The 12,023-nt window shown below is 46.0% G+C and overlaps 1 protein-coding gene across 1 annotated transcript in view; it reads left to right on the top strand.

The window, feature by feature from the left end:
- Positions 1–12,023, top strand: part of LOC8032364 (MAM and LDL-receptor class A domain-containing protein 1) — a 235,723-nt gene that overhangs the window by 153,723 nt on the left and 69,977 nt on the right. The window contains exons 42-45 of the mRNA XM_040206373.3: positions 964–1,057; positions 3,596–3,754; positions 5,878–6,063; positions 8,592–8,687. Coding sequence (XP_040062307.2) covers positions 964–1,057; positions 3,596–3,754; positions 5,878–6,063; positions 8,592–8,687 — 535 coding nt within the window. The remainder of the gene's footprint in view (positions 1–963; positions 1,058–3,595; positions 3,755–5,877; positions 6,064–8,591; positions 8,688–12,023) is intronic.

Raw genomic sequence — 12,023 nt, 5'->3', positions numbered from 1 at the left:
AGTGAACGTGGCCTCGCACGTGACGTTATACATGAACCAGCCAATCGGCATTGAGCTAGGGGGTGTGTTACGTCATCACCTGGATCAGCTAATCAGCATCGAGTTAACGGTGGTTTCACTTCTAGGCTTTAACAATTTCTAGACCCCGTGATGAGACAAAGCACGTTTCACGTGAAAACAAATTGCTCGGGGCAGCATGACTGTTTGTCTAATGTCTTGATTGTGGCTAAAGGAGTAGCGATTATACAACTGTGAACCGGTGCAATATGCGGTCTCGTCCAGGCTGATAGAAGTTAGATATGAACTCAAGAAAGCACCCACATATGCTTTCCAACTGCTGAGTGTTCGGGGACTCGACCACCAAAACATTGTGGCATAAGGTAACTATTTTGCCACTTTTCCACGCGAGGACTTAAATGTGTAAAAAGACATTTCCTATAAAAATGTATTCACCGAGAGATTTTTTTAAACTTTTATTACATAAAAAAGTGCAAAAAATAAGGCATTAGCAGAAAGCACATGTCAGGGCATGTATCTTGCTTCTGTGGTTCTATTCCCTCCCGCTATTCCAACCACGTGACAAGGCGCTTTTTGTTTTCGAGTATTCGCGTATGTTTCTCTTCGCTTTAATTCAGACTCCGCTTTAAGGTTGAATTGATTATATTAGTCTCGTGTTTTCTTTTTTAATGACACGCAAAACAAGAAACAGGGGTGTGGCACATGTATGGTTCCTTCTTCGTGATTGGTTCTTCGATGTTCTTATCGGCTGATACCGCCACCTCATTGGCTGAGAAGTCTTAATTAGATGGTGCGTACTAGATGCGCCGTTTGTTTCTTGAACTGTCGCCGACTTTGGTACTAGCGCGATGATCCAGTGAGTATTTGCTTAAAGGACAACAAGTTGTGTTGGTCTCGCCCTTTTGTTAACGATCCTCGATCTGTTGACACGCGCTGTCTCTCCAGGTGTTCTTCAGAGGTGAACACCGTGCCACCGACAAAGCCTCTTACATCGCGATCGACGACGTTTCCTTTACAAGTGGATGCCGCCCATACCACGGTTAGTATATTCCTTTACTTAATTTTCTTTATATTGATGTGTTAATTCCGTAGACGTTTTGAGATAAATAACTGACTTTATAGTTAATATAACGGCATGTCGCACGTCCGCCCATCACCGCTGTTCGAGCGAGAGTGTCCTCCTCTCCCTCTGGGTTTGCGCTGCGTGCGCGCTTCCTCCGATCCTCGCACAAGTACCGCCACCTCATGTTTAAGTGGCGAACTGCGGATTATACATGTAGATGCAAATGGAAGGAACTAAGTGATCAAAATTAAAATGATTGATATTCTTTTTAAATGATGTCCTTCGGGTCTTCAAGTCCTTCGGGTAAATTGGTGGGTAAAATCCTTGCTTTAATAAAGTATTTTCAAAAATGGGCGCCATGTAGTAGCTGCTGTACCAATTATCCGAATTCTCCATTGTCCGGGCACAAATACTCTGAGCGGGCATTGGACACGAGAGCTACTCCAGCGTTCGGTGAGGACGTTCCCAATGCGGAGGGCAAGTTCGTCTGCTTCTTGCGCAGGGGGTAGTGGTGACGTCAGGACGCCGAGCCCTAATTGGCTGATCGCGACCCCCTATCTGAGCGTCGTCTGCTCCTTTGCAACGTCGTCTGCGTCTGTCCTACCTTTCCTGCGACTTTCGAAAGTGCAGAGGCCAGGTTCACACAACGATCTTACACCAAAAATATGCGTAAGAGAAAACTTCAGAACGAATTCGTATTCACGAAACGAAATTTTCGAAAGTTTTGCGCAGGTTACGACAAAATCCTACGACAGCTCCGAAGTTGTCTTACGAACTTCTACAGCGTCTCGGTCGCGACAACCAACGGACGTTTATTTTTTTACGTGCGCTTCTCACGCGTTCCGACTGCAAGCAGCAAGAAAAAAAGTAAAAAGTACTTGAAACACACCACGACGAACAAGAACGCTGGATCCACAAACCCGGGAAAAGCTCCAACGGCCACGATTCTACCGACAACGACCAAGCGAGCTCGGCAGACAGGCCTAACAGGCACTCCGACTTGGCGACCCTCTGCCCACGACCGGCTGGCGTGATGAATGGAATAAGCCCGCGCGACCCTTGTGAACCCTTCCCGTCTTATACTTTGATCGCTGGCCTCAGTTTTAGATTAAGAGGTCAATCTCTCTCCTCTTGTCATCTCCTTGTTTTCCGAGGCAACGGTGACTCTCGCCGGTAAAAAAGCGGTGAATCTCCGACAGACGCAGAAAAGATAAAGCAACCATCGCTTTGACTAGCAGACGTAAAGCAGACGACATTAACTGCGCCAACCCGTTGATGCCGTTAAAGAGTGAGGAGTCTCGCCGCACACGAAAGGAGGGAAAAAGTATTCGGGAGGGAACTTGCGGACACTAACAAGCTCAATCTCGGTTCTTAGCAAACAAACCTCGGCGCCTCGGGACACCTCGCCAGTGAGTCCTTTGACTTCCCTCCTTGATGCGCGTCTGCTAGTTAGACAGAAACAACGTACCGCTCGAGTTATTTTGTCTGCCCTCTCTGAAAGGCGAAGTCGAGCTCGCTCGACTTCCGAAAGTCGCAGGAAAGGCAAGAAGACGCAGGCCACGTTGCGAGCAGACGACGTTGCAAAGGAGCAGACGACGCTCAGATAGGGGGTCACGATCAGCCAATCAGGGCTCGGCGTTCTGACGTCACCACTACTTCCTTTCTCACGCGCAGAAGACGAAAATGAGCCCACTTGCAAGGCGTATAGAAAGAAATGGGCCGAAATCACTGCTGATGCTGCCATGCAGATTGTCGAAGAAACGCGTGAGCTTTTCGCGCTGCGGTTACATATAACAAAGCGGGGTGATTGCAGCCTCTCAGCACATGTCACGGCGTCGCTTACTACAACCAGCCAATCCTGTGCGGCCTCCGTTGTTACGCGTCCTATCGCCAAGCCTTTCGAAATATGCATCCCGCCGCTTTTGGTCGGCACTTGCAGGAGGTGTTTCCTAGACGGTTTTTACAGCCAGTGAGGCTGTGTCGTTATCCCGTGGCGACTTTGCGAATTTTATATACTTGTGCTCCAAACCAGTCCAAGATCAGCGCATGTACCAGGTCACCAACGCTCACGCATGAAAAACAGTCCGCTCCGTTTTGTACTGTGCAGCTTGCCACTTTCACAGTCTGCTCGTCGGCACTGTGCGTCACCTTTCTCTACGCTCAGCACCAGAGCGCAGACTGTCCTTTAGACCAAAACATATTCTCGGCCTTGATTTACCGATATCCCTCCGTGCAAAGAGCGCAACAACAAGGACCAGAGTAAGAAATACAGACGAACAACAGCGCTGTTGATTACCTCCATTTACTCTGTCCTTGTCATTGCGCTGTTTGTACTTTTAATAATGAACCCGCTAGGCCAATCGTCTACGTTATCCCTCCGTAGATTACGGCAGTCGGCTCTCTCAAGTGCTTTGTCGAAAAATAGACGTTTAAAAGTCCTTAGAGTGTACAGCTGCGATTCCAACCAAGTTTTTAAGATGTCATGCGTTCCCTTGTTTGTTGTGGCTGGTGCAGGTACCTTGCCCATTGCGCCCCCAACGCCCGCTCCCACGGACCCGCCCACCTGTCCTCAGGGACAGTTCGTATGCGTCACGTCTCGCCAATGCATTCCACAGAGCCAGGTGTGTGACTTCAAGCAGCACTGCTCTGACGGATCGGACGAAAGGGACTGCGGTGAGTCTAATCTGCCTTTTTTTATTTTTTGTTTGTTCCTTATTTCCTACTCGGCCAAGTGAATATTTGTGCCTTTAGTCATGGCCAACGCTCTTAGATGAACTCAGCTGTGGAACTTACGTATCGCAGTGGAAGGTACACCCTCTCCCCCTTAAGCTCACCACCCGTGATTTGCAGCTTATCTATACTCCGTCTCACTAAAACCGTGCAGTACATTCAAAGCCACAGGGTAGAGATCGTGTCCCAACCTTTCAAGAGGAGGGACAGAAAAAACAGGTGGAAAAGGCTGCGATTCCCAGCTTTTCTGTCCTGCTCATTCTTTTTCTCCTCTTGATCAGGTTGGCATACGCTCTCTCCCCTGCAGATTTGACCGTACTGCACGGTTCTAGTGAGATGGAATATAAAGGCTGACTTACAGAACTGTGCGATTCGGAAAAGCTACGGCGAAGCGGCAACTCGACGAGGTGCTTGAAAACCTGTGTAAGTGTAGCTGCCATAGCAGCCGTGCCCCCAAGAAACTGTAGCGCGTTGAACGACGAGAGGAACACCTTGGGGGGAGGGCGGGTGGATGCTGGTCTTGGAAGTGGCGTCTAATACCCTTGTTACACGGGCACACTTAACTGCAGTTACGCTAAACCGCAGTTAGCACACAATATTTGCCGGCAACATTCTGTGGCTATGCAGTCGAAGCTATGAGCGAACGTGCGCTTGAGCATCTTGATCATCCATCGAAGCAGTGCACGCGCGCTCTTCACTTCTTATGGAATAGCTGTCCGAGAGTGTAGTGCGGTATCTGTGGTGCCGCGTAACAGCAGTTCAGCTGAGTTAACCGCGGTTAAGTGTGCCCGTGTAAGAGGGGTATTAGGGCGATTCCGTAACTGAGTTGATCTATTAACCTTCACCAGGGTCTTCCCGCAGTTTTCGAGAAAGTTGGTGCGTAAAGATTTTACTCAGTATTTAGGAGAATAAACATTAAACTATGCAAATCTTTGGTGCGTAGAGTATGTGTGGGGTTTTAAACAAGCATGTGGATGAATTCAAAAGAAGTATGATCTCAATAAGAAGATGATTGTGCATGGTCGTTTAAGCAGGAACGGTAAAGTGATGACTAAAAACATATAAATATCAAAGGTTTAATCAGCTTCGATTTTAGACATAAAGCAAAGCTGGAAATAGTGCCGCTCCGGCATATGTACTTGTAATCATAATGAAGGTGTTTTGTTTTGAAAAACTGAACGAGACAACCCGCAATACAAAAAAAAGCGACGACCAAAGAAACTCAATAAAAAAAACTGCTTTGACTGGGGATTCAGTTACTTAAACCACATTTAACTATGCACCGTCTAATCCTACGGTGGACTGAAGCCCAATGCTACAGGACGCCGGGTCCAATGACAAGCCTGTTGGAAACCACTTGGTATACTTGCTCCGTCGTCAGTGCGCCAAGACGCGTCATGTCGAGGCGAGTTTTTCGTCTGCTTATCGAGCTATTGCGGCTGCTCCGATGTCAGCGTGCTACTGAAGACTTCTGAAGAAATTAAATACTGTATGGATGCGATGTGGCAAAGAGAGCCCGGGCTCAGAACCAGTGGCCATTAAGAAATGAAGAGTCGAATCGAGTGTTTGAAGCGGGTGTGTATGTGCGGACCTGTGGTATGGACCACGTGCGGAAGGGAAATGCGGGTCCGGGGTCCGGGTACGTACAGAGAGATTGAATTGGGTTGTTAGGGCTAAGGCGAAACGCCCTTATGTAATTGTTGGCTGCGCGCCCTCTAACGTCTCCTACCTGCTGAAATGTTTACGAAATGTGGTATGAATGTGTTTGAAAATGAATACCTTGTCCCTTCACTTCAGCAATAAAAACTAGCGTGCTATCACGACAGTGAACCATATGCGCAAGATTAGTGCTCTTCGTGCTCTGCGTATTAAAATTTATCTCGCACGCTCTTTCGCAATGCGGAGGCAAGCTTTACTGAAGTAGTGCTTTGCCCGCCAGCCTTCGGGCACTAGTTCAGCATAGGGTGAGGCGGAGTATTTTGCAAGTGGTCCTTTCTTCGTTATCAGAATGGGGATTGACCTTTCGGTTCTTGTGCCATTGCTAATAGAAAGTTTGATCACCACAGGAGCTTGTGACTTCTCTACCGATTTGTGTGGCTTGAGAACCGATAACCCTGATGCCAAGTACACGTGGAACCGAATATCGGCTAAGGATGTCAGCAAGAAGCCAGCGGGTAACTATGGGCTGCCGAAGACAGACTCTACGAACGATCCCGACGGATTCTACTGTGCCTTCAGGCACACAAATACAGGTAAATAAACAATTGATCTATCAATGGAGCTTAGTAACACGCCCAAATTAGAGCTTCGAAAATATTCACTAACCAAATAGGAAGAGAAATGTGTTTGGTTTATTCGGAGAAACTCTCTCTCCAATGTTTTCTTAGTTATTGAGATGCCATTTACAACCGATGTCTACATTCTGCTCTGCTAGTGTCACGCCTATATTCCCTACTTAACAAAATGTGGGCGAGGCTTAGTATGTTTACTCCCCTTTCTCCGTGGTTCGTTTTTCGGCGAATTTCTCCCAAAAAAATGCGAATAGCTATGGTTTCAGTCATTTTCAAGTCCGGAGATAGAAACATCTTGGGTAACTATAGGCCCGTTTTTGTGTTACCGGCCTTTTTAAAAGGCTGGAAAAAATAATACATCCGAGGTTGGATTAATTTTTTTACAAACATTCCATCATAGCACCAACTGCTTTTTTAGCACCTTGCCAGTTTGGTTTTAGGAGGAGACATTCGACAGAACTCGCGCTATTCATACTAAAACCACTAATCTTAAGCACCATCCAACAGAAGTTAATTACATTGGGCGTCTTTATTGACTTTTCAAAAGCTTTCGGCCGTCTAAACCATAAAACTTTAATTTCAAAACTATATGCGTACGGTGCCCGGGGTCTTACCTCGAATATGGTCGAGGGTTTTGTAAGATATCAACACCAATGCGTCGAAGTAGACAGGCAGCGCTCTGGCCTGAGAAAGATAACATCGGGCTGCCCAAGGGAAGCATTCTTAGACCCCTCCTTTTCAACGTGTACGTAAATGATATAGTTAATGTAGACGACCATGCAAATTTTTTTAATATACGCTGACGACATAAGTTTCATTTTTTCAAGTAGGATTGTGGATCAGGTTCTCTATACGGTGAAGAGCAGCTTAGACCAAAAAAATTCATGGACGGTTTCCAACTCTTTACTAATTAGTAAGGATAAAACAAAACAAAACAAACTCTTTTCGATCCAGGAATACAATGTGTTTGAACATTTCTGTGTTCTCCCTCGGAGGTTGCAGAGTTGATATTGTCCAAAGTGTGAAGGTGCTTGATGATATATTCAACGAATATATGTGCTGGGACGCGACAGTGCAACGTATAGCTAGAAAACTTTCGCAGATTGTAGGTATCATTTATAGATGTCGTCATGTATTACACCGTTCAGTCATAGCCCTTTTGTGCTACTCTTTATTTTACTCGTGCCACAATTACTCCCTTTTTTATAGGGAACCATACAGAAACAACTATTCGCTCCCTATATAATCTTGGGATGTGGGTTATTCGTAATATGTTTAGTGTTGAACGTTACGCTCACAAGCAACCATTATTCAAAACGCTAGAATATTACCAATTAGAGAACACTGCACTTATAAACCTTTTCTTACATAGCAAATGTATGTCAAACAAAACTAACATTTTTGTTTTTCCATCGCTGATATGAAACCGAGGGATATAGAAACCAAGCCGTTGCGTTGGCACTTGGTCAACGCCACGTTCAAGGGCAAATTATGGTTTCCAAGTGACGCGTTTTTCTCTTTGAAATATTTTAAACGGTATGAAAAGATGTGACATCGATGTTATGAGTACGTCCAGAAAAAAAAAACATCTTCGATTTCTGTTTCTCTAGTTCTAGCCTAGGTTCACTTTGCTTGAGATGGTCCTCGGTGCAAGTAATATTTTGTGTGCCTTGTGTCGGTCTTTTTATATCTTATGTTCGCCAGACAGCTGCCGTGGCGAGTGCTCTGTGTCGGAGTTTTTTCCTCATGTTAGCCAGTGCGCTTCCAATTTCTGTGTGAGTGCCCTTAGTCAAACGACAATAGCCTGTTTTTCCCCTCTATGCCGGAGGGAAACAATAAAGTTGAAAAGAACGCTGCGATCTAATTGGAAGCGGCACTATAATGAAATGCTCGCGACTCGCCGCGCTTTCCGCTACTTAGAGTCACTGATAGCTTCAGAAACGCAAGACATGGCGAGCGTCTCAGTATCGGCTCCGCTGCAGCGATTGAAATTGCGGCATTAGCAATGAGAACGCCGAAGAACGAATCACGAAGCGAGAAACATTAACATATTAGGCCACGCCCTCCGTTTTTTAAGCTGTCAGGTGCAATAGACCCTTTTTGGAATGTCGAAACGATGCATAGATTATGCGCTTCCTTGGCATTCGGACCGTACTCAGATCGAAACGCATTCCACACACGAGTGCTGCGCCAGTGCTCGGCGCGAACTCGAAATCAATCACAGGCTTCACGCCGGAAGCAATGAGACCAATTAATGGCTGCTGCGCATAATTTATCCATAATTTCGCAATTCCGGAAACGGTCTATAGCTGCCCGTGAACTGTCAGTGACTGCAGCACCCGTCTGCTATGCTGGTCACTGAAGCTACGCGTTAAAACAAGGGCTTCCAAGCTTTTTCTCCGATGATTTCTTTACATTAGCAATCACGTCTGAAACCTTTAGAAGGAAAGCTGTATTGCTTTAAAATAGACGTATTTGTCGGTTTGCAGATGCTCCAGAAGGAGGGCCGAATGCCTTGCTAACTCCACCATTGGGACTGGTGGCCCACCCTTGCACCGTCAGCTTTTATGCATTTCTTAAGCACGGTAAGTTTGAACGTAAAGTGGAGAATCTCTCTGAGTTCGCGAGAAATCTCGGGCAGCAAACAAATGGCGTAAAAAAAACATGTCGCTCTTGCCCTCATTGTGTTGGGAGGGTAGTCGGTGACCGGTTAAGAACAAAGTAAATGCTTCGCCTCCAGCAGGCAACCGTTGCCTTCTGCCGGGCTATGCGTGAGACGAGGTGTTACTAAAGGCAGGAACCAAGCGCTCGAAGCGCAGCATAACCAAGTTAAACGTGAAAAGTTCATACTTTTATTATTAACTTTTTAATAAACAGGGGTACCCTAAGAAAGACGACTTCTACTTACGCTGTTTGAACGCAACATCGTTAAGAAGGTTGTGTCGCAGGAATACCAATGTCGATAGCGTGACGCGAAAATCCAAGATTGGTTAATAAGGTCATGAAGTCACAGCCACATGACCGCACAAAGCTCACGTGAAACGTGACGTCATGCTTGGAATGAAAGGTATTAAGAAACATCTCATGTATCGCGAATTAAAGGTCCCGGCATGTCTCAAATGATTTAATTTTATACAGTCCTATTGAAAAATATTTTTTACCGGGATGTCATTCCCAGTAAAAGTCTATTTTACTGGATTATGGGACTCTTTTCACTTCCAGTAAAGCCAGAATTTACCAGAAGATCTCCAGATTGGCAGAATTTACCGTGTTTTTTTTCTCTTTTTTTCGGGCGTCAACGTAAGGCACTTAGGAGGAAGCTTGTGAACCGTGGTTGGTGTACGTTTACCAGATGCTGGACGATTCGGTAACAATTAAAGTAGTCCATATAGACCTGAAGGGTCTATGCGGACCCTAGCAGGGAACCTAACAGGGTCGATACCAGTGAAACAATTTGCACAGCTGTAGACATAAGCGATCAAACAAATGGGAACAACCCAGTTCTTCGTCGCAAAAGGTATCTTTCAAGGTACTCACAACGCCGCTGGGTAAATTCCTAGACGTACGGTAGTCCAACTAATAAAACCGCGCAGGTGCACCACATGGACACACACACGTATACTGTCAATAGCACGTTTAGTGAAAACCACGAACGCGCGGAATGAACATCCGCCGCCTCTAGAAAAATCACGGGCACAGATCGCAATGTCGTCCCTGATGTAGTCGCCGCGGTTGCACCAGGCGGACACAAACACACTGTCAGTAGCACGCTTAACGAAAACCACGAACACGCAAAAGGAACATCCGCCGACGTTGAGAAATCTTGGGCAAAAGTCTTTTTCGCTCGCTGGATGCTTCTGAAGACGGACGGACAAAGAGGCGTAAGAAACAGGTTACTGAAAAATATTTTCTTTTCATCTGCACACCCAGCTGCTTTGGAAGATACAGGTCGCACACATGGAACGAGAAGCCGAGACTGAGCGTCCGTTCCTGGCCGGCCGTTGCTCATTGACGGTCAAAGAAACCGGTTTTCTGAAAAAAAAAAGAAAAAAAAAAGAAAACGTCAGCAAAACAACTTTCTCGCATTTTCCCCACGAACCCAATGCGAGTGAGAAAGGGGGCGTGGGGACTCATCCTTGGTGCGAGGCACCATAATTACACACCCAGTCCCCGGCTCGTCTCGGCTTTCCCCTCCCCTCGCGCCGGCTTCGAGTGAAGTTCGGTAAACAGGGAAGCGAGTCACCCGTTTCGGGTAAGATTTCTAGCAAAACCGGGTCGTCTGGTAAACGAAAGTGGCTGCCAGTGGCATTCCAGCGAAATCTGGACACCCGATGCCGGTGAAATTCCAGTGAAATCTGTTGGCCGGCAAATAATCTAGCAAATACTGGTAAACTGGTTTCGGATGTAAACGGGTGAAAGTGCCCACCTTTTTGGATTGTCAAAACAGTTCGCTGCACGCACTTCTTGAGGATTGCAACGTCGTCCCGAGCTAAAACTCCCACTCACGTGAATGCCACTGCATTGGCGGCCACCATTACAAATTCAGTTCCCCTGCTCGTCTTGGCTTCCTTGCCTTTAGCTGTTCCCCTTGCGTCGGCTTCCAGTGAAGATTGGTGTCCGTCAAACGAGAGTACCTTCCGGTAGGATTCCAGCGACGGGTAATCGAAAGTGATTCTGGTAAACCTTCCAGGAAAGTGGCTTCCACCAAAGACTGGTAAACTACGCTGGTTTCTGGTGAAAATAAGTGGAAATTAACCCGTTTCCACCGAATGTCACTGGAAGCTTTTACGGGATTTTTCAATAGAGATTGGCTAAATACAGTAAAAACATCCCGAGGCATATTGTCTAGACACGTCTTAGCTCATCAAACCTGGCCTACGGATCCCCATGTGGCGGGTTCGAATCCCGGCCGAGGTGCCCGCAATCTGACGGAGGCTTATTACGGAGAAGGCGCCGTGTAATCGAGCTTTCGGTCGCACGTCAAAAGATCCCCAGGTGGTCCAAATTAATCCTCAGTCCTCCGCTGGGGCGTGCCAGATGCCCGTCGTTGGTTTAGCACGTAAAACCCCCAAATTTGACTTTAGCTCATCAAACCTAGCGAAAAAAGCTTGTTCGCCCCCTGCCAGGCAACCATATACTCCAACCTAAGCATAATTGCTCCGGCAGTTGTTTGAGCTGCCCAACACATTTTAGGAATACCCATGACTTTACTCTCCCCGGCATGCTGTTTATTTGTTTATGAATTTTAAATGGCGACAAAGAAAACGGTATCGGTGATACAAAAACCAACGTCACATCCTGCATAACTTGCAGGTGAAGTAGGCACTTTGCAACACGTCGTATTGGTCCCATATAACATCTGACGTCACGTTTTAGTGTTGTCAGTAGAGCCTTTAAGCCTCTCAGTACGGAAATAAAAAAATTCAATAACTTTGCTAAACAAAATTATTCTAACTTGTAATTTGGGGTAATAGTTTGGATGTGTCTTTCAGTATATTGAACCGATTTTGGGATGAATCCGTGATTATCAATATGTGGCTTTAACTCTGGAGTCATTTTTAAAAATATCAATATTATAAAACATTAGTCGAAATAAAGATGCTCATCTTACCCTGCGATAAAACTTTATACAAGTCGAGTTTTTGGCAGTAGTGGTAAAGTATAATATGGTGGGTGTAACAGCTTCAAAATACGAGGACAATGAAAGGAACAGACACGACTGGACAACAGCTGTTGTCCTGTCGTGTCTATTCCTTTCATTGTCCTCGTTTTTTGAAGCTGTTACACCCACCATGTCAAACTTTTACCAACTCGCCCAATTCAACACCTTGTTATGGTAAGAATAAATCTCTCAAATTCACAATAAACTGTCGAATTGCGAACAGATCAAACGATCAAGATCGAAGAAAGACATCCAACGA

Source organism: Ixodes scapularis, unplaced genomic scaffold, assembly GCF_016920785.2.
Source record: "Ixodes scapularis isolate PalLabHiFi unplaced genomic scaffold, ASM1692078v2 PGA_scaffold6__148_contigs__length_123643588, whole genome shotgun sequence".
Lineage (NCBI taxonomy): Eukaryota > Metazoa > Arthropoda > Arachnida > Ixodida > Ixodidae > Ixodes > Ixodes scapularis.
The sequence above is the reverse complement of the archived record's forward strand: the minus strand, read 5'-3'. Positions and strand labels throughout refer to the sequence as shown.